Raw genomic sequence first — 23,492 nt, forward strand, 5'->3', positions numbered from 1 at the left:
CAGCCTCCTGAACGCCGCAAGACAGCTGATTGCCTTGGGCAGGAGGTGGGGGGAGCAGGCAGGCGGGAGGTGCCGGGGGGGGGGGGGGGGCTTAGGGGGGGACTGCCAGCTGTGCACAAAGCAGGCAGCCAAACGACGTTATAGCGGAGCATTGCACAACTTTAAACGAGCATGTTCTGTAACGGAGCAGGGACGTAACATCGAAACAACATTAAGCGAGAGGACGTTAAGTGGGGAGTTACTGTAATCCATACCAAATCAATCCAATTCAAGTTTATTCAATCCAGGCCACATAAACACAGCATCTCTAAGCCAGCCTAACCCAGTTTTCATCAAACAAATTAATTCAAACAAGTGCCAAGGAAATTAGAGATAAAAAAAATCCTATTAGGTCATCTTGTCCACGATGCTGACAAACCAGGATCGTTCCTTTCCCTACTTGGTATTGTCACCCTTCAAATACTTGAAGACGAGTTATCATAGTCTCACATAATCATTATCTATCAAAGCTATAAATATTTAGTTATTTTAATCTTTCTTTACAGTACATCTTGCCAGCCCCTTGGTAACATATCTATCCCACTATTTTATTTTATGATACTAAGGTTTATAATTTAAGCCTGTATGTCTTGTTACCGAGATTTGCTTATATCATTATTCCTGTGGGACAGGATTGCACACATGCACCAGGAAACGAAATACAGAATCTTTTGGCTTTAGGGTACTGATTCTGATGGTCAGTTTTGGGCAAAAGCTATCATCAAAGGCTGCAAAAGAGATGTCAGATATGGAATGATTTTAGTGAGTCTCAACCAGTTCCTAGTTAGTCAGCTATTATACCACCATCACCACATTTAGCATTAACTGAATTTTTAACTTGTGATCTTAGTAGAGGAGCCATGGAGAATGAACTTTCTTCAAGACAGAGGTAAGATACAATAGAAAGGGTAGTTATGTTTGGGAAGCTTGTAGTGCTGCTCCTCAGTGTACCAGATCTGTGGGAAAAAATGGACTTTGGTCTCCAGGTGTTGACAATCTGAGTCTTTTCACTAATGCTAAAACTCATGGGATAGGGATAGGAGGAACATCCCCCCTTCCCCAAAAAGAATATTAAGATATCAGGCCCTTCCTGGGTCTTTTCTGCCTCCAAAGTTTCCTAGAGGCACAGACCTGAACTAAAGACACTTGCAGTTTCACATGCTGTGCCTGCATATAAGCTATGCCAACTATTTTTAGCAGCCTGACAGGGGCAGCTGCTGAGGTGGAGGAGGGGTGGAGAAGAGCAGGGAATGGAATCAAGACAATGAAAAAACAGAGAGCATGCAAAAGAAAATGGCACATCAGGTAATGCCATTTGTTGGTGGAAAAACTGACAGACAGAAAAGTAACCAGAGGAATCCCCATCAAATGCTGGCTAAATGGATAGTACAGATAGGGGTAATCATCTTCAATCAAAGGTGTGAACACCCAGGAGGGAAAGAGGACTTGGGCATTTAGAGTGGTTTGAGATAGAACTATTACTCTTATCCCTTTGGAATAAGAAGGCTCTCAACATACTACAAAACAGGGGACACTAAAATCCCATAGTTTCAGAACTCTCCCCTTCCTTTTTCTTTAAAATGAACATGGAACAGCCTATATGGATGTTAGGACCCCATATTCTCCACCCCCTCCCCCCATCTTTCATGGGGTGGATGATGTCTGGGCACAAACTGAGTTAAGACAGACAGCTCTAGATCAATAGTTTCCTCCAAGCGAGATCCGTTGAACAGCAGATGATCCATAAGAGGCGACATCTTTCAGAATTAGCAGAGGGGATGGCGGGAAGGATGGAGAGTTACTGGCTTGTCCACAAAGAATGAAAAGTTGGAGAACTACTGAAATATGAAGGCTACAAATGCACAGAGGAGGCAACAGGTGTCCCATGGCTCCAGTGAACTCCACAGGTCACTGCAATAGGTGGGAGATTGCTGGGTTTCTCAATCACCCCTTCATCAGAGAAAGCAGAATCCTGCTGCCTCAGTCCTCCCAAGCCCTGCAATTACCATTTGAATGTCAGAGTAATGTAACTTAGTTATACTTTTTTGACGGACAATTATATTGTTGTTTAATGAGGATGGAAGTGCACCAGCAGACCAACCTGGAAGTTCAGTCACAACTGTGTCTGAATCAGTCCACTGAGAAGCAAATTCACAGACGTAGAGGCAGATGGGGCAGCAAGGGAGAAGGGAGCAGAGCAGGGCAGGGGAGTAATCATAGTTTCCAGATGCTGTTTTACCTGCGTGCCATCAGCATGGGAATAGACCCGTGAGCGGCGGTCAAAGGTCTGTCCCGCGCGGTAAGGTGGGAAGAAGCGCTGCCGGTATTGTGGGCGGCGCAGCTGGTTCCGTGACCCTGGGATATGCCCTTCGGTGATGAGAGGATCCAATCCTTCACTGCTCCCGCTCCCCTCCTCCTCCTCCTCCTCACCCGGGTACTGGCGAAGCAAAGAAACACAGAGTGAGAACCAGGAGGAGGAAGGAGGGGGCAGATGTCAAACCAGTGCCTCCCCTACACAAAACCAATGCAATTCTAGACTGCACACCTGAGCACCTTATCTGGGAGGAGACAGTCCCTTTCTGTGACTCCAGTGCGAATGCCCCAGGACAGCAACATCCAGTTCCAGGCACTGCAGTGCCAGAAAGATGCAATCACAATGAAGGGAATGGTGGGGGGGACAACAAAAAACAAGAATGATGAAGGGGTTGGAAGTTCTGATTTAAGAGGGAAGGTGGAAAGATAACATGCAGCCTAACTAAGGAACAACTGAAGAGTGGGGAGGGGCATAATGTGAACATCAAGGAGCAGGAACTGGTTCTAGGGAGAAGGAGGTACCAAGAGCCATGATTGGAAGCAAATACCATTTCATCATTCCCTTTGTGTATTTGCCTACTCTGGTCTTTGTGCCTTCTTCCATGCTAGCCACAGGCCTGCATTGTACTACCTTATCCTAGCATGCATACCCACCAGATTCCTCCTCAAGACTCCCTTGCGCTGCAAAGCCCAATCCAGATCAGCAAGCCCCTCCCCTGCCCCCTGTAATGGATGCGTGTGCTACAGACAGATGATTACTGGAAAAGTCACACTCCCCCACATCTCTGATGAGCCAAGACTAGAACCCTAGTCCTTCACCTTGAACAATGTAAGCCTGTACCATCTGAACTACAGGAAATCCCCTTTACCAGGCTTAGGGCAGGTCTACACTTGCATCAGCACAGCTGTACCAATGCAGTTGCACTGCTGTAGTGCTTCTGGTGAAGATGCTCTATGCCAGTGGTCAGCAATCCACGGCTGGCCCATCAGGGTAATCTGATTGTGGGCCGCGAGACATTTTGCTAACGTTGACCGTCTGCAGACACGCCCCCCCCACAGCTACCAGTGGCTGTGGTTCACCGTTCCCGGCCAATGGGAGCTGCGGGAAGTGGCGGCTAGCACGTTCCTGCAGCTACCACTGAAATCCCATTATGACAATATCACTAGTGCTACCAATTTTTCAACTGATCATTTTAGCGTAGCTTCCAGCCAATATACATGGCCCACAATCCCAAACCATTTCCCATGCCTTTGACACTGCAGAAAAGTCCTGCGACAGCCTACGTATCTGCCAAAACCTCCATCTTTCCCATGACAGCTTCCAAAATGCAATTTAATTTAAGTCTTGCAGCATCTAGAAGAGAGAAAATTTAGGGGCAATGTAAAACCTGTGAATTGAATACCAAAATAAATAACTGAGGGAATACTATACTTGATTGGTCTTTTCATCTGAATTATTTAATTTAGTAAAATCCTCCCCCTTTTCATTTAAATGCAGCTTCCGCAGAATTTCTAGTTTAGACATGGAATCCAGGATTTTGCTATAGTTTGTTCCTATTACCAATGAAGTCAATGGCAGAAAACTTGTTACACTTACTACCTCGTCTCCATAATCTAGAAGTGACATGCAAAAAGAAAAAAGTCTCCTTTTTCCTTCTTTATGGAGGTACAAAGAAAGTGTGCGTTTCTCCAAAGTGGATTTTATCTCTTTTTTAGGCTTTGAAACATCAAGACAATCAAGTCATGTCTTCCCTGTTTTTTGCTAGAGCACTACTACAAGGACCAGTGCCTGCAATTGACAGGAATTGGGTGTTTGTGTTTTTTCATTAAGATCTTCTTCTTCTCAGGTTTTTCTTTAGTCCTGACAAGCAGTTCACACCTTGATTCTCCACTCTGTTACACCATGTTTATGCCATTGTAAACGCCACTGACTTCAGAAAAGGTGAAGAGTACATAGAAATGATTTAGCATAGTTAAGAAACACGTGTATTAGCGTTTTTAGACAATCTCATTAAAATAAAATCCTTTCCCTCGCAGTTCCACAGGAGACTGAAGCCTGGATGCCATAATCCTACCAGTTCTTTAGCCATCTATAAAGTCTTCCAGGAGGGAGTAGAAGAGACCTGAATTTCTAATATTTAAAAAAAAAAAAAAAAAAAAAAAAAAAAAAAAAAAAAAAAAAAAAAAAGACATTGTGCAGGGGTCGGGAAAGACAAAAACATTTTAAAATATTCCTCCAGGTTTCTTCCCATTATAGATTATAAAGCAGAAAAAAAAAAAAAAGGCACAAGTCTAATTCCTCCACTTTTGCAGGAACATACCAGTTACCTTAATGGATCAGACTCAAGGTCCATCTAGTCCAGTATCCAGTCTCCAGCAGTAGCCAGCATGAGATATTTAAGAAAAAAGGTTAAAAATCCTGCAGCTGGAGTGGGAGGGCCTCCATGAAGGCCTCATCCTAATAGTCAGAGACTGGCTTTAATCATGAAACTGTATATCCCTTTCAAGACCTTCCTTTGAGCATTAATTATTATAACTCTGAATAGTCTTATCTCTATACAGAAGCTCCCCGACTTACGCAAGCATTCCATTCCGGAACGCCTTGCGTAAGTCAGGAACGTATCTCTGACAATTAAAAAAAAAGCTTACGAAACTTTTTCCGTAAGTGCGGATTTCTGTAAGTTGGGTTTGCGTAACCTGGGGAGCGTCTGTAGTGCTATCCCTCTTTGAATCTTTCTAACTTTTTGGCCTCAAGAACGTCCCCTGAAAGCAAGTTCCACAGTCCAATTATATATTTCCTTTTGTTAGTTTTGAATTTGCACCTTTCAATTTCAACATCCTCTTGTTTTTCTGTTATGAGACAGGGAAAAACAGAAGCTCTAACACACACACGCACTTTATATACTTTTATCAGGTCTTCTTTTAGTCATCTTCTTTCTAAGGTAAATCATCCCAATCTTTTAATTTTTCTTCATATGACAGTCTTTACCATGCTCATCCATTTTCATTGCTCTTCTCTGAGCCCCCTGTATTTTTGCAATATTGTTTTAGAGATGAGGTGACAAACGCTGCATGCAGTATTTTGCAGTGACCCAGTCCTCAGTTAGGCTATTCCTACTGTGCAGAAAGGCAGAGGCAAGCCAATACAAGGGAGATAATCTTAAAATGTAAACTTTAAAAAGGAAAAACCCAGAAATTTGGTAGGGACAAGAAGATAAATAAATAAATAACAGAACACTAATATAAAGTAACAAATACTTGCTTAGGAAAATAAATAGTAAAGTACCATCACAACAAAAGAAATTTGTTAATACCATGCTGTGTCACCCCAAGAAAGAATCAGCTCCTCCTCTTCCCTGAGCTTCACCCCAGTTATCCCAGCACCTTCAACTGTCTCTGGCTTGCGATGGACCTTTGCTTTGACACTCCAATGACCACATCTCTTTCCTCAGGTCCACTTTTGAACAATAGCTCCTCTACCTGGACAGCCAAGGCACCCAAACTGTATTCCCTGTCAAAGTCCCAGTGGTCAACCTCATCATTCACATGGAGGTATGCCCCTCACATCCAGGCTCCTTGCACACCACGTTTCAGCCAGCTAGCTTCCTCTGGCAAATCCCCTTTTTACCCCAGCACCGCCTCTTTTTGTCTTCTCCTCCTTTAACTGCCTTCCAACTCCTTCCCCCTCCCCCAGCTCTCTCATTGCCAGTCTCTCTCCCAGGACAACATTCTATGCTACTGCATCACAGCTGCAGCCCTTAACGTTATCCCTCTTGATTGAAACTGCAGGAGGGGCTAGTCCCAGGACCAGGGCAACTGCAATTCCAGATGAAACATATCACTGATTCATGTAATGGCATTATATGCCATTTCTTATGCATCTTGTTCTCCTTTGACTGCAGCTGCACCCTGAGTAGAGGTCTACATTGAGTTGTCTACAATGATGTCCAGGCCCTTTTCTTGTGTAGGATAGTTAAATTAACATTTGCCCTCCTGTTGCCCATTTACCTAGCTTGGTCAAGTCTATGTAGTTCCTCACAGTCCTCTCTGGTTCTGACTAACCTAAATAAGTGTTACCTGCAGATTTTGCTACCTCACTGCCCTTTTCATTGTTAAACACTAGACTCAGTACAGAACCTAGAGTCACCACACCACCTTTTGCCATGATGAAAGTTGACCATTCTACTCTGCCTTCTGTCTCCTAGCCAATTTTTGATCAAATGACAATACTTTGCCTCTCATCCTATGATACTTAGCATCTTTAGTAGCCTCTGGTAAGAGACTTTGTCAGAGACCTTTTGGAAGTCTAAATGAATTATTTCAGCTGGTTCTGCTTTGTCAACTACTTCATTGACAAGGCCAAAGAATTTTAATAGTGTTGTACTAATCTATTTTCCTTTGCAAGAATTGTAGTGAGTAGACCCTGTAATAAAACATCTAGAAGATTATTTTTAGTTATTGTTTCAGCCAGGTTACCAGATACAGATGTACAGCTTATAGACCTATACTTTCACAGAACACTGAGCCTTTTTAAAATACACATATGTTCGCCACCCTTCAATCCTCCCATATAGCAGCTATATTTAATGAGAGACTGAATGATTTCTGCTGGTATTTAGGGGCACTACACTGTCCTGTTTATGTACTGGATGGAGCATTTGATAGCCTGTCTGGAATCCCAGGTGTTCCCTATGCCGTGTTTTATGGCCTTGGCAATACACACCCTAGTCAAGATTGAAGGCACTGGGGCAACTATGCTGAGGTGGGAAGCAATAGGTACCATCCTGAAAGTTTCTGACCCACTGGCATTCAGGACCACTCTGATAAAAGGTAATCCTTTGTGCCGGTTGAAAAGTGGATTTCTTCCAGTTAATCAACAATCCCAAAGACTGGAAGAGGCTGTATATATACACTGAATCGCTGAGGACAGATCCTGTTGAGAGCTAACTGTTAGCCAGTCAACCAGACATGGGTAAACAAATATTGCTTGGTGTCTGAGGAGTGCAGCAACCACTATGAGACACTTGGTGAACACTCACAGGGCTGTGATAAAGGAAGGACTCTAGCGTCTTGTCCCCACACAGAACCTCAGAACTTGATGCAAGCATTTGGATGCTGCATGAAAGCAGGTGTTCTTTAAGGAAGCCATAAATGCCCCCCATCGTGAACATCCTGAATGTGAATGGTTATATGTACCTGTTGAGGTTTCTGAGGTCCACAATGGGTCTCAGGCCATCATTCTTCTCAGGGATCAGGAAAGAGAAAAAATAAAATCTTTTCCCTTCAGCGTTTTTGTGGAAACTCCTCTATAGCTCTTCTTGAGAAGAGAATCCACTACTTCTGATGGAACTGTCTCAGAATATGGGTCCCTGAAGAGGGAGGTGGCAAGATGGCACAATGAAGAACTGGATGGAGTATTTGTCACTGACAGTGTCCAGTACCCAGCAATTGGAAGTAATCCTATATCAGATACTATAGAAAAAAAAGACTGGATCCAAAGGATAGGGAGACATGACGTAAATTGGTGCAAAGCTCTCAACCACACCTCGCCAAACTTTTGGTTAGAGGCCAATGCTGAGGGCCACGTGGCAAGGAAACCTGATTCCATAGTGCTGAGGCCAGTAGCAAGTTTAGGAGGTGGCTCATATCACCTTTGGGATTGCATGCTTTTGTGTTGTGAGGGAACCTGACTTCGAAAGTAGGAAGAGCAGACCTCCTCCGAGTTGAGGAAGAGGATAGTTAGCCACCAAGAGCAGGCAGAGGCCTTAATGTTCTCTAGGGCTTCATCTGTTTTGTCATTAAAGAAGCCTAGGCCCTCAAAGGAGTACACTCTATACAGATGGGCAACTGTTCTTGCACTTCTGTGCAAGGCATCATATGCTGCTTTTAGGGAGCACTTAGCAAGCACACGACCCTTAGCAACCAGTGTCCTAGTTCCTTTCTTCTGTTCCTCAGGAAAAGATTCCAGGATGTGGCTCATGGCATCCACAGGGCATAATTGTAATGGGACATGTGGCTTATAGTTGGCCACCCAAAATCCTAACGAGACAGGTAAGTAGGAACATACTACCAAAATATCCAGTTAATATCCCCTCTGACAGAGAGGGCAGAGTGGGACACCCTACTTACCCTTCTTTCCTGTACCGCAAGTTAACAGCATGGAGTTTGCCAAGCAACACTATAACTGATGTCCTTCACATGGTTTAACATAAATCCTGTCTGCTCTCTTGGAAATGAGAGCAGAGAGAGCCAGATATCCTTGGGCACAGCTGTAGACAGAGCAAGCTTCTCCCTGGTCTGCATTTGTAATATGATAAACAGGGGATTGATATCTCTGGTGCCATAACCCCTGTTTGCAGCTGGAGAACACTTGCCATTCTCCCCACTAGTTACTGAAACCGTATCTGTTCATAAGAAGGGAAACCGATGAAGCATCAATTTGTTCTTCTGATGAGATACTATTTGTATGTGCCTACAAAAGGAACTTGAACGTTTCCTCTGAAGGAGTCTCATAGTATTCCACAGATGTGGATAGATCCAAGGGGTCTCTTACTGGTATCAGTGTCATCAAAGACAGGCTGTGTCAGTGGCAGATGAGGAATAGGTGCTTGTGAGGGCATTGGTGCAGAGGGAAGGTTTAGTGTTGGAAGGGGCACTGGTGCCAGTGCAGAGATTGGCCTCAACCTCCAGCAAGGCTTTCATGGAGTCCTGTACACAGGGCAACACAGGTTGAAGATGGCCCTGCAAGATATCCTTCCATGATACCTTGATCTGAGGTGGGGGAAAATGACCAGTGTCTTGAGGCTGAGTCAGGAGACCCTCCAAGTTAATCTCCAAAAGGGTTTGAAGGTACCCCCAAGGCAGTTCTGGATTAAGACCAGAGAAATCAGTATAGCGACAGAGTTCAAGCAGCAAAAAAAGCAAGTGGTGGGTTGGCTAGTTGCCTTGTCAGTGGACACCCCCCACAAACTCAGGCACACAGATATCAAAAGACATCACTGCCACGTGAACCAATGAGGAATCCAAATTAGTTATTCCAGTTCCTGAGAAGCATGGAGAACAGGCGACAGCAATGCCATAACAGTCTTCAAGGCCCTCATGGATTGAACGGTATGAAGGAGAGGGATGTGGCTTCCTCTCTCTTTGTTGTTGCCGCCTCTTGAGTCAATGCTAGGTTTGAGATCTTAGCAATTGGTGCAGATATTGCCACTGTGTAAATCTAAAGTGGTACAAAGCCAAGGAAATTCCAATCTTCAGCCCATGATAGTTCTGGCCTCAGGGTTCGCAAGTGTGCGTCTTGGACCCTGTGTCACAGGATCTCAGCACAGAGGCTGAACTGAATACCTTTGACAGACCTGTCAGGTTATCAGGCTGTAGGCTTAGGTTTGAGGCTGCAGGCTCATCTCAATCTCCCATGTGGTGCACGGAATGAAAGTATAGCACTCTGCACAATGCTTTACCCAGGCATAGGAGGCATCAAACATGGGCATCAGACTCTGGAATAATCACCGGGCAAAAGGTGCACTGCTTGAAGCCCTTGCATAGATAGGGGCCTAACATGGTCCCTGTACAGGCAAGGAAAGCAACTGTTTATTCCATCACCTTTTAGGCCAGCATAGACAGAACCAAAAAGGAATGAGTGAAGAGAATAGAGTGAGTACTTCACTATGCAAAGAAATAGAGGCACATTTTTAAGGAGGAAAATACTTCCACAACCAAAAGCCACTTTTCACATCCTCCTAGAGACAGACACCAGGGAGGTATCTCTTCAGAAAAGCTCAAGTGGCTGAGTGTATTGTGTCAGCTCCAACATCGTGAGCACGTAATATTGGTAGAAGACAGTGGCTGGTTAACCTCTCCCTTCTGGGCACATCAGGAGGAACATACCACTTGCCTCCAAGTTCAGCTGGATTTGTTCATCATGACATAGTGCTTAACTTGGAATTCCCCAATCCTCACGCAGGGAATCTCAGGATCTGGGGTTGAAGTGGGAGTGCTGAAACAAAAACTGAGCCCAACTTACATTACGAGGTGGTCCACGGCGTCTGCCATAATAGCCACGTCGATAACGGCGCCTGTCTGCAGCATAACGACTGCCTTCCACGGGGACTCCATCTGGACCAGTGACATTGGCTGCTTCTGCACCCTGAGATAGAAACAGAGAGAAAGGACGTGATGAAAAACAGGCAAGAGAACAAGAACCAAGTGGAAGGCAGACAGACCCAGAGAAAGGAAGCAAGATGGGGAATCAAAACATCTCCCTGTTTCCATAATTACAGAATTAAGACAAGAGGGGACTGTCTTCCCTCCAAATAGCATCTTTCTTTGACACTGCTTATTTTTCCACTCCTCACAAGCCTCATATGGCAAGAATGCACAAGCAGGCCAGGTACTGTCAACCTCATTACCAGAAAGAGATTCACAAACTATAGGGAGTTCAGAAGATATCAGCAAAATGATCAGAGGGCCAGAAAAATTTAATTGAATTTTGAGGAACAAAAACTAAAACAAACAAACAAACAAAAAACCACCAACCAACCAAACCACACACAACACAAAAAAACAACCCTGAATATCTACAGATTAGATAAATGACAATTAACAGGAAACATGAATCTACAAGTATTTGAAGGGTTCAAATACCAAGGACAGAGAGAATTATTCAGTAGGGTACAAAAATGTGCATGTACAGACCTACAGCCTTCCTATTTAAAAAAATTAATCTAGTCAAATAAGAAAATTTTATAACCCATAGGAGTAATGGGATGAAATTAAAGAAAAACAATTTCAAAGTGGAGATCCTGATATATTTTGTAAAGATTTATTAGACAGGAGAATAGTCTCCCAAGGGAAATAGTAGAAGCTCCATCAGTGGAGTAATTTATCACTAGACTGAACAGAGCACTAGAGGATGTATACAAAGGAATGATCCTACATCCAACCCCATTGGGAGAAAGATGGCAATGGACTACCCAAGACCACTTAGGCCTTTCTCCATCTCTCAGAGTCTCTCACCTTCTCTCCCTCGACCACATCAAATTCTACAGTCTCTCCATCACCAACACTGCGTAGGTATTTCCGTGGGTTGTTCTTCTTGATCGCGGTCTTTAAAGAGACAAAACAGTCACCTTGATCAAAAGTCAGAGGTGGAATGCAACAGAAATCAGATTCTCCCAGAGCAGTTCCCCGATAGCAAGTTAGTGGCTCGCGGCAAGGAGATGGAGTGGCTGCTACCTTTGCCTCTGCCCAATCTCAGACTATTCATGTACAGCCTCACTCTGCTTTATTCAGAAAGGGCACTATCAGTGATTTAAATGACCTTGAGCATCTTATTATCTCAGTACCACTCAATCCTTAACAGAGCATACCCTCTACCTCACAGGGTGTAATGAGAGATATTATTCTCATTTTTAGACATCGAACAGAGGCACTAAGTAGATAAAGTTACTTGCCCAAAGTCACACAGGAAGTCTGCTGTTGAGCCAGGAACCGAGCTAAGGTCTCCTGAGTCCTAACTCACCCTCTGATGCTCTAGACCATCCCTACAACCCCACTGGCATCCACATTGGCACTTTCTCCCCATATAGTTCAAAGAGTACCATGGTATCTGTGACAAATACTCTTAATGCTCTCACTACAGTGATGTTTCTGTATCATATAATGGAAGGGATATTTGACCCTAGGTGTTTGTCTGCGTAGCAGAACCAAGGGCAAGAAGAGGAGGCCCTTTCTGAAAGTCACTTAACACCTACAGTTAAAAGGTCATTAATAATGCCAGACCAAGTAGTATTAATGGTTCTAGCCCTCTTCCTAAGCAGCATCCCCCACTCCCCCCCAAAAAAGTTCAAACAGGGTAGGGTCAGAGAATCAGATTGAGAGATGCTCAGTCACAGGAGGATCTGAACTTGCTAACAGATACAAGTTAGTTCTGTTCCTGTAACTCAAGAGGGAAGTTCATCTAACTGCTTGTGGTGAAGCATAAGATTAGATTAGACTAAATATGCCATTTTTTCTCTAATGCTCTGGTCCTTTGTTTTAAGAAGGTTGTTGCATTGGTTGCAAGTCCCCAAAGGGAGGAGACACAAGTGCCTGAAACCCAATTGGACCTGCATGGCGATAAGTGTTTGGTATACATGGGATAGCGTACTTAGGTCCTGACCTAATTCCACACAGACACAGGTACAGGCAGTAGGCCCAAGACCTGACGTCCTTTCAGAGACCATAGAGGACAGAGGCACAAGAAGCCACACTACCCTGACAGCATCTTGAATTTCTCTTCTCTGTGGACAGCCAAGGAGAGATGGGCAGATGGGAGTTGGGCTGAAATCTCTTGATGGATGGCAATATTAACTGTGCATCCCTCTACCCAGACCATCCCCCCCTAATCCAGTAGTGCCCCCAAAGTGTCAACAAAGGGAATGCAGGAGAACTGTGCAAGGTGTTTGCAACAAAATCTGAAACTATGCAAAACTTCTGGCTTTGGGCTCTGTTCCACTATCAATGGTTCTAGAGGGCTAGAACCATTAATGCTACTTGGTCTGGCATTATTAATGACCTTTTAACTGTAAGGTGTTAAGTGACTTTCAGAAAGGGCCTCCTCTTCTTGCCCTTGGTTCTGCTACGCAGACAAACACCTAGGGTCAAATATCTCTTCCATTATATGATACAGAAACTCAGCCCATATTCACTGAAAGGCTCCTTGAGCAATTAGTGGGCTACCCCTACATCTACTAAAGTCAATGCAATTTATGCCAAAGATTTTACCTGAAGCACTATCACAGAAATGTAGGTTTGGAAGGGACCTCAAGAGGTCATCTAAGCAATCTTCCTGTGCTGAGGCAGGATTAAGTATACCTAGAAGTGTTGTCAAGCGCTCTGAGATCTTCACATGAAAAGATGCTATATATAAGAGCTAGGTATCACAATTAACAAACCTGGACACAGATTAGATCAAAACTAGGAAAATTTGATACCAGCACTAGACTTGAAATCTGGAGATTTGGGTGCAGTTCCTGTCTGTGATGCAGACTTCTGTGTGACTGTGGTCACATTATTTCATCTGGTTCAGTGTCTCCTGGCACACTTCTATTTGTCAAATGATGAAACTAATACCAGATTTACCTATATCACAGTGGTATAGTGAGGATAAATTCATTCAAATTTGTGAGGTGCCCAGATTCTATGGTGACCGAGGACAGACCGGATAGTTTCAAATGTGGTATTATGAGATTTATGGACAGAAAGATTGCAATTCTGAATATTTCAATTAGATAAAACGGTGATAATAGAAATATATTGTATATGGACAGATTCAGGAGCTATACTACACAGAGACAAAAAAATTATTTTGAATTCATTCAAAATTGAAACAAAATAAAATACACAGATTATAAATGAAGGAACAGTTCACAGTTCAGGACCACTGCTGAAAGAACCTTAAGGGATGCTAGCTCAGTGGTTTGAGCACTGGCCTGCTAAACCCAGGGTTGTGAGTTCAATCCTTGAGGAGGCCATTTAGGGAACTGGGGTAAAAATCTGTCTGGGGATTAGTCCTGCTTTGAGCAGGGGGTTGGATTAGATGACCTCCTGAGGTCCCTTCCAACCCTATGATTCTATGATCTATGCTAAAGGAGCACTTGAGGTTGATAAGGCCATTGCAGAGAAACTAAATGAATTCTTTGCAACAGTCTTCACGGTTGAGGATGTGAGGGAGATTACCAAACCTGAGCCATTCTTTTTAGGTGACAAATCTGAGGAACTGTCCCAGATTGAGGTGTCATTAGAAAAGGTTTTGGAACAAATTGATAAACTAAACAGTAATAAATCACCTGGACCAGATGGCATTCACCCAAGAGTTCTGAAGGAACTCAAATGTGAAATTGCAGGACTACTAACTGTAGTCTGTAACCTATCATTTAAATCAGCTTCTGTACCAAATGACTGGAAGATAGCAAACATGACACCAATTTTTAAAAAGTGCTCCAGAGGCGACCCTGGCAATTACAGGCCGGTAAGCCTGACATCAGTTCCGGCCAAACTGGTTGAAACTATAGTAAAGAACAAAATTGTGACACACAGATGAAATAATTTGTTGGGGAAGAGTCAACATGGTTTTTGTAAAGGGAAATCATGCTTCGCAAATCTACTAGAATTCTTCGAGGGGGTCAACAAGCATGTGGACCAGGGGGATCCAGTGGACATAGTATATTTAGATTTTCAGAAAGCCTTTGACAAGGTCCCTCACCAAAAGCTCTTCAGCAAAGTAAGCAGTCATGGGATAAGAGGGAAGGTCCTCTCATGGATTGGTAACTGGTTAAAAGATACGAAACAAAGGGTAGGAATAAATGGTCATTTTTCAGAATGGAGAGAGATAAATAGTGGTGCCCCCTCAAGGTCTGTACTGGGCCCAGTCCTATTTAACATGATCATAAATGATCTGGAAAAAGGGGTAAACCGTGAGGTGGCAAAATTTGCAGATGATACAAAACTACTCAAGATAGTTAAGTCCCAGGCAGACTGCGAAGAGTTACAAAAGGATCTCTCAAAACTGGGTGACTGGGCAACAAAATGGCAGATAACATTCAGTGCTGATAAATGCAAAGTAATGCACATTGGAAAACATAATCCCAACGACACATATAAAATGATGGGCTCTAAATTAGCTATTACCACTCAAGAAAGTTCTTGGAGTCATTGTGGATAGTTCTCTGAAAACATCCACTCAATGTGCAGCAACAGTCAAAAAAGTTAACAGAATGCTTGAAATCATTAGGAAAGGGATAGATAATATGACAGAAAATATCATATTGCCTCTATATAAATCCATGGTATGCCCACATCTTGAATACTGTGTGCAGATATGGTCGCCCCATCTCAAAAAAAAGATATACTGGAATTGGAAAAGGTTCAGAAAAGGGCAACAAAAATGATTACGGATACGGAACAGCTGCTGTATGAGGACAGATTAATAAGACTGGGACTTTTCATCTTGGAAAAGAGACAACTAAGTGGGGATACGATAGAGGTCTATAAAATCATGACTGGTGTGAACAAAGTAAATAAGGAAGTGTTATTTACTCCTTCTCCATAACACAAGAACTAGGGGCCACCAAATGATATTAATAGGCAGAGGTTTAAAACAAACAAAAGGAAATATTTTTTCGCACAATGCACAGTCAACCTGTGGAACTCTTTGTCAGAGGATGTTGTGAAGGCCAAAAACTATAACAGAGTTCAAAAAATAATTAGATTAGTTCATGGAGGATAGGTCCATCAATAGCTATTCACCAAGATGGCCAGGGATGCAACCTCATGCTCTGGGTATCCCTAGACTTTGGTTGCCAGAACTGGGAGTGGATGACAGGGGATGGATCACTTAATGATTGCTATTCTGTTCATTCTTTCAGAAGCACCTGGCATTGGCTACTGTCTGAAGACAGGATACTGGGCTATATGGACAACTGGCCGTACTGGGTCAGACCATTCTTATGTTCTTAAACATCAAAGAGGGATAGGGACTTTTAAGGATGCTAAAGGGGCTGCAACTAAAAGAAATTAGTTAAAATTTCAGGAGGAAAGTTCCAGGAAATATTTCTTCATTTATTTCATTTTGGAATAGCCATAGCCTCCCCAATGAGAATGGTAGAGGCACATCACTTGGGTCACTTATAACTGGTAATAGACAGAGACCTAGATAACACACCAAAGAATGATCAGGCCGTGGCCAAGAACGATAAGCAAGATGAGGCCAAATAGGTCTTTCTAGCTCCAGATTCTGCATGATTTGGAGCCATGGCAAGAGAGAAACTGTTAATACAAAGCAGCCATGTATGCTCTAAGGAGAGAAGTATTTTAATCTGTATGCTGTGTATATATAAATAGCATCCAATAGCAGCAAATAAAGAGTGTTAACCCCCACCCTGATCATAAGATCTGCCTGCTCCCCTCCCACTGTGTGAGTGGAGGGTGGGTGTGTCCCTTCAACTAGGTCAGCCTTATTCTAAAGAGATTACATGTGTAATCCAACCCCTCCTCCACACTTCCCAAGTGCTGGGGGAGGAGTCCACAGAGGCAGGGAACAGTCACTACCCAGAGAGGAAAGAGGCAGTTCAGAGCAGGATGTTTGTGTACGTGATTGATAGGACTTTGTAACTGCCACTCCCTGCTTGACTGTTCCCTTTCCTTCTCACTCAGGCAGGCCACAATCTGCTTGACTGAATCACTGTACCATCCCAAGGGGAGCTGAGATCCCTCCCAGCTCTCATAAATTCAGCAGGGGCTGGTTTAGTTTGTACTTGGTTAGGAATCCTACCAGGAAAACCAGACTACTGCAGTGGGGATATCACTTCCCACTAAATCAATACCAACTCCAACTGCCTAGTATTGCCTGAAGGTGGTCAATCCTTCAGAGTTTCAAATGCCATTTGGCTAGGGCTCCTGACAGGGTGGTAGGACAACAAAAGAAAGGGAAGGAAGCATGAATTCAGGAACATCAAATCCTGGACCAAGTCTAAGACCAGCCAGAATAGTCTAGTTATGGATGTTGAGACAATGGGACAAATTTAATCCTAGAGTAAGTAGACATCTGAAATAAATGCAATTTCACTCACTAACATCAGGCCTGATTTTGCTCAAAGGGCACACTCCTAGAGGATTTTACCCATCCACTTTACCCATATATTGACCTTTGGAAGGACAAAAATTCTCCCCATCTTCCCACTATGGCTCCTTAATCTACATATGGGAATCACACATCTCCCCTTCTCTGAGGACAGGAACAAAGTGGTGACAAAGAGAGTGGGTAGAAACTCTGCTGCATCAAAACACAAAACTATTAGTCTTCACATTTAAGAACCCTCATCTACCATAATCTTTTATGCAGTAATGCTAACAATGCCATTCTTGAGAGCCCATTTTAAAAACTTTTCAACAAGCACCGCTGTGCCTACTCCCATGCCATTGTAAATAGCTGTAGAGCCACCTCATTGTCCTTCTTTAAATTTCTCCTTAAAAATACTTCACTGCCATGATGCCTATTAAAAGTTTGACAATGATTAGGCAGCTCACTTGCTGCTATCACCTTTTTCATCATGGCCAATATCTCACGGTTCCCTTGTGCTGACCCCATCTGTTAGCTGTATCCACCTGCTGCCTATAGCCTGGCACTTACGACTGTCAGCTCTTTGGGACAGGGACAGGGAGATATTGTACAATGACTAGCACATGAGGCCATCGCCCCTAATGCAATATAAATCGTAATTAATTACACACAAACACCCTTGCTGTCTCATCTCTCATTAACATGTTCACAAACTCTTAAAAACTATGAGGTTAATTCTGACTCCTATCACCCTGAGGAACAGTCACACCACCAAGCGGAGTATCCTTAGCACCAGTAATGTTATATACACATACACAGTAACCATTGTTTAACATGCAGACTATGTGTGTCTCTCATCTGCTTCTAGTGGCTGGCTCACACAGAGGATAAAACCTCTTACACTTGATGGAGTTACTCCTTTAACTTTAAGTGGTAGAAGCCTGTGCTTTTGGTGCTTAAGGTTTGGTGCTAGCTCATCAGGGAGCATTTGAAATTTTGTTGTTTTCAGGTGTTTGGGACAAGCTTCCCAACAGGGAATGCACGTAACCTTGTAAGGATAAGGCCTTTTCCTGTAGCCATATTTAAGGCCTAAAGCCTTTCTCTGTAGCCATATTAGAAGAGCAGCAGCCATTAGCAAAGAAGCAGAAAGTCACATCCTCACATTCCTGTCCTAATAGTACCCACCATCACCAGATAAAGAAACAGATCTTAAGACGGTTCAAGAAAACTTTGTTTGATGGCATTCTGTCTGGCAAGAAATCACTTATCGACAAGCTGTGGTTGTGAAATCCCTACTTTATTGTTTTGTCTTTATGGTCCCCCATTTAGAATCATAGAATATCAGGGTTGGAAGGGACCTCAGGAGGTCATCTAGTCCAACCCCCTGCTCAAAGCAGGACCAATCCCCAGACAGATTTTTGCCCCAAATCGCCCCCTCAAGGATTGAACTCACAACCCTGGGTTTAGCAGGCCAATGCTCAAACCACTGAGCTATCCCTTCACTATTCTTTAGCTGTATGGTCTCTGTCTGTTGATTGTTTCTGCCTGTTACATAATTAATTTTGCTAGGTGTAAACTAATGAAGGTATAACGGGTTAAAGAATTGTTTTACAAGATTTTGGAATTGGTTGGAAAATTGTTTAGTAATATTTTAGTAAAATGATTGGTTAAGGTATTGGTTAAGCAGGACTCAAGTTTCACTATATAAACTGGGGTCCAAAAGGAAGTTCTTGGGAACCAACTCCAGGACACAGCCCCAAGATCAGATGACCTGATCCTGACTGGCCATCAAGAAGACTGGGAGTGGTGAGCATTGTATGCTTAGCGTATGCATTCATTTTTGTAGGGAACTGTTAATAAATAGAGGTTAAGTAGGATATTACTGTGTAAGGCTCTTTCACTGGTAAAAGACTCTGCAAACCCGCAGAGTGTAAGGTAATGCCCTGAGACCACAGAAGGGTACCGGTGGGTGCCTAAATTAACAGGATCACGCCTAAGCCCTAAGAACGGGGTAAAGGTGGGTGCCCTAGAGCCTAAGGTAATGCCTGAGCCCCAGGAATGGGGTATGGATGGGTGCCTAAATTAAGAGGGTTATGCCTTGAGCCCTAGGAACTGAGTAAAGGTGGGTGCCCCTAAAGTGTGTGAGTAACAGAATTTTGTGTGGGTAACAACCTCTTGGTCAAATGTGCATCTCTCAGATATTACAGTAATGAGTGTGATGTAAATACAGATAGCTGATGAACATTTAACCCTCAGGAGGTCGCAGCCATCCTCAAATCTCAGAACAGAAGTCCCAGGTCATAGGGAAACGCTTTAAAAGCATGACCTGCTGATGGCTCAGGGAACCCCATGTGCACTAGCAGGCTTCTTGTTGACCACTCCCTGCCCAGTCACAACTGGTGCATTCCCTCTTGCCTGTCATTCTTGGTTGCAGCTGTTTCACATTGTGACAGCTGATAATGTCCAGGCTGGTTAAGGATCCGATTGGATCCTTTTCCTTCAAGAATGGCAAGAAAGGGGACAGAAGGAGAGATTGATAGTAGAGCAAGAGGAGGAATAGGGCTAAGAATGAAAAGGAGAAAAGAAGAGTGAGAGGACTGGAAAGGAAGCCAGGAGTATGAACAACAGAGGGTCTGGTGCAGAAGAAAAGGAGGGTGGGAGAATGAGGTAGAAAACAGGGGGGAAAAAGGTTCATTTCACTTTATTTGAGCCAGATACTCCCTCCCCCACACCAACTGAGCAGTTACCCTGCTGGAAAGAAAAAAGCCCCCTGCCTAAACCACAGTGGGCAAGAGAAGACAGAAGGAGATGAAAGATAGAGAGGGGGATCTGTAACTGTTATACACAGAGGAAGCTGGGAGAGTTCTGACTAGGACAACCCCTTTAACTCCATATAATGAGAGTGGCTAAGAGAAGGAAATTTGTCAGTGATACATGTGGGGCTGAAGCAATTCAGGATGACGCCTTTAGCACTCATAAGGAGAGACTAGGGCTGAGAGATGAGTATGGACAGTACGTGGCAACAAGTTTTACAATGTATAAAATCTACAAAAAGACAGTCCACTGCCTCTCACTCACCTGATGAACAAACACATCTTCTTTTGTGTCATTTCTGTGGAAAAAGTGTGGAGAGAGAGAGAGAGATGTAATCATGGGGCATCTGATTATTTAGGCCTGCAGCTTTACTGGAGATAGTCCCTGGGGTTCAACTCACCAGTCCATGTACCTCTTTTAAGGAGGAACAGAACCTGGAAATACATCTCCTGGAGCCTCCATAGGGCACACACCCCCTGGGATTCCACGTGCAGTACAAACCTACTCTGTCTCTCCATTCAGACCTGGCTGTGAATTCCCTCTGTATCGTTTCCCCAACAGCAGGGGATTTTCCATCTTCCCCAGGGACCACCCTGTAATCTGTGGACAGACATCCAAGGTGTAGTCTGACATAGGCAGCCAGGCTATTATATTCTCTCCCTCTCCTCTCCACGACCACAGGACCTGCAACTCAAGCTCCCAGCACATTATCCCACAGGTCAAGTGAGACTGTCAACAGGACTGTGCACAGCTGTTAACATAGCTCCCCTTACACTGAAACCCAAAACAGCCCAGGAGAGGAGGGACTAGGAATACTCACTGGGAGGGGGAGAGCTACGTATGAAATCAAGGAGCAAAACTTACTAGGTTGTCTAGACAATCCTCCACCCAGTATAGGATTCTGCATGTGATACAGGCTGACACATATCTGAGAGAACTCACATCCAGTGCGCGCACACAGATGCAGAAGCTAGGAACTCTTAAATACTCCAAAAGAATTTCAGTACCACGCTACTGTTTACAGTGGCTTGTGAAAAGGTGCTAAGTTGACAGTCAAGAAATCTGAGGGACTCTTCCCCCCCGCCCTTCTCCCAAATATGCTCCTCCTGATTTAGGAAGATAGAATTGTATAAGAATATAAACCTTTTTATTTCCAGGCATAGAAGTCAAGCACTAACAAGGGTTAGAAACTTCCCCTGTAAGCTGGTTGTTCCATAATTGGCTACTATATGGTTTCTTGCACCCTCTCTGATGCATGTGGCATTGGCTACTGTCAGAGTGAGGATACTGAACTAGAAGCACTATTGGGTGTAATCTCTATGTTCCCAGGAAACAAGGGAAATCTCTATGGCCTATTCAACCGTTTGGCTTCCTTACTGGGACTGATAACGGGTGGATCAGAGAAAGTAGGGGAAGACAATAAGTGTGCAAATTTTGATAATGGTTTTATTGTGCGGAGCCTTCTCCCACTGGACTGAGAGCCAGAAAATGCATTTCACTGAGAGAACATAATTGGAAAGAATCACTACCTCAGAGGGGCTGAAGTAAAACCAATGACCTAGAGATGGAAGGCTTGATGTTATTTTCCTTAACTCCAAGCCATTCATTACCCTCCTCATCTTGCACGACCTTGGAAACTGTGTTATAGAAGGGGATATGGAGCTCTCTCAACATGAATCGAATCCCCTCTCCCCATCCCCAATATAAGTGTCCTATATGAGGGGCAGCCAGCCTCAGTGAGCTGTGGTTGCACTGAAAGGTTCCATATCCCCGTTCTCTAATTCATCACAGACATGGAGTCCGCCACAATACAGTGCTGTATTGGAAATGGTTTCTATGATGTAAAATACTTTATCTCCCGTCTCTGATCTACTTGAGTTATCGAACTCCCTAAACTGAGGCTTGTCTGGATTCTTTTGCTATATCCATTTTCTGACAGAGGATTTTAAAAAAAAGTTTGAAAACTATTTAAAAAAAAATAAAAAAATATTAATAATCAAGTTTCTGTAGCTTGTCAACTGTAAGTTTATCACAGTGTTTTCATGAGCAAGCCACGTACCACTAGCTTTTAGCTCTCCCATTTTTTGCTTGAAGTCACTTAGAAACAGTTTAGTAACCCACATGAGTGGATGATAAGATGCCCTTGAGGGTGGACAGAGTACAAGATGCAGATTCTTAAAATTCAGCGTGGGAGTGTAGAGCCAGAATTTTGGTTTGACCTATTAGAGAGAGAGAGGGACCACTTCCAAAATTCAGATGTGGATCTGGACTTGAGCTTTGGAATACCCCGTAACTTCTGCATGTTCAAGTCTGTGCCCAGCTAGAACTATAAAACATAGAACTGTGGATTTTTAGTGGAGACTGTAATTGGGATGAGTGAACGTGTTTGGACAGAAAGTAAGAACACCTTTACCAAAACTTTCTCCAAAGCTCAAATCTGTTCCCCTCCCCACCACAACACAGACACACCCACGTTTGGAAAGGTTCAATAACTTCCTCCCACATCCACCTATCATCTGATTTTAACTCAGAACCTTAATGGTTATCAGGCTATCAGAGCTAAAATGCGGCATCACAGGCCAACCTTGTGGTATTTTGAACCCAACCAGAAACAGGAAATACCAGAAATCTCAGAAAACCCCTCTTCCTGTGAGATTTCTAGCCTGATTTTGAAGGCTCAAGACTTAATAGATCCATTAAGCATGTGAACTGCGGTGCTGCACAAATTTATCAATAATAACAAACATACCTGTTGATAAAGCCATATCCGTTTCTGACGTTGAACCACTTGACAGTGCCAAGAACTTTAGTGGCTGAAAATTAAAAGTAAATTAATATCAGTCACCCTCTAGTAACACACATCTAGTAACTTCCTGCATCAAACACAACAGGTGTGTGTTCCCCTTCCTTTACACCTGCAAATACTGTACGGAGTTATTTAGGACAGGCCAATATGTAACATAACCTTATTATAGTCAAAGAAATGCTTCCTTATAATACTTTGCACTTACATAGCACTTTTTTAGTTTATCAGTTTATTTTACCCAGGTGGGGACAAATGAATAGTCCTGTTTCACAGATGTGGAACGGAGACTGAGGATAAGCAATTTACCTGAAGCAATGGTCCACAATGTGTTACCTGGACCGCATGGTCCAGGTGGCAGGGCAGCGACAGCTTGGAGCCTGACCCTAGACCCCTGCCACACGACTGCCCCGGACCGGGAGTGGACGGCTGCCCCAGCCCCCAGAACTTGAAGGGGCAGCTTGGACCCCTCCGCTCCATGCAGCGGGGAACCTGGCAGTACCCGTGGGCTGAGAACCGCTGACCTGAAGTCACACAGCAAGTCAGTGGCAGAGCCAAGAATGGAACCCACATTTTCTGATTTCCATCCCAATTCTCTTACCACTGGATCACATCTGTCACTTCTAGGCTATCTTTCCCACTTCTACAATCCAGCTGCTGCCTACTGATCCCCATGTGCGATCCCTAGCTTGAACATGGGCTGTGGCAAGATGCAGGACATACAAGCAGAGAATCCAGCTGCCAGACTGGGGCACCACTTAGTTGTGTTTAACTCTAGTATCCAGCTATCAAAAAGCAAACATGGCAGGAGTGCCTACTCAGGACATCTAGAAGCAGACAGAAAAATACCACAGAGAACCTCATGCTGCATCATCTGGAGTGTGGGTGACAGGTCTTGTCTGGCATCAGTGGAGCAGGGGGGGC

The 23,492-nt window shown here is 43.7% G+C and overlaps 1 protein-coding gene across 2 annotated transcripts in view; it reads right to left on the minus strand.

Annotated features, from left to right (window-relative positions):
• Window positions 1-23,492, minus strand: part of YBX3 (Y-box binding protein 3) — a 35,776-nt gene that overhangs the window by 7,711 nt on the left and 4,573 nt on the right. Inside the window, exons 2-6 of one of the 2 annotated variants that reach the window (XM_026660194.2) lie at window positions 22,515-22,578; window positions 20,030-20,063; window positions 11,368-11,457; window positions 10,376-10,498; window positions 2,279-2,476 (exon numbers count right to left, since the gene is read on the minus strand). In XM_026660194.2, the coding sequence (XP_026515979.1) occupies window positions 2,279-2,476; window positions 10,376-10,498; window positions 11,368-11,457; window positions 20,030-20,063; window positions 22,515-22,578 (509 nt within the window). The remainder of the gene's footprint in view (window positions 1-2,278; window positions 2,477-10,375; window positions 10,499-11,367; window positions 11,458-20,029; window positions 20,064-22,514; window positions 22,579-23,492) is intronic. The other variant, XM_026660195.2, reaches the window with a different exon arrangement.

The sequence above is a fragment of the Terrapene carolina genome, unplaced genomic scaffold (assembly GCF_002925995.2).
Source record: "Terrapene carolina triunguis isolate 2854851 unplaced genomic scaffold, T_m_triunguis-2.0 Scaffold740, whole genome shotgun sequence".
Taxonomy (NCBI): domain Eukaryota; kingdom Metazoa; phylum Chordata; order Testudines; family Emydidae; genus Terrapene; species Terrapene triunguis.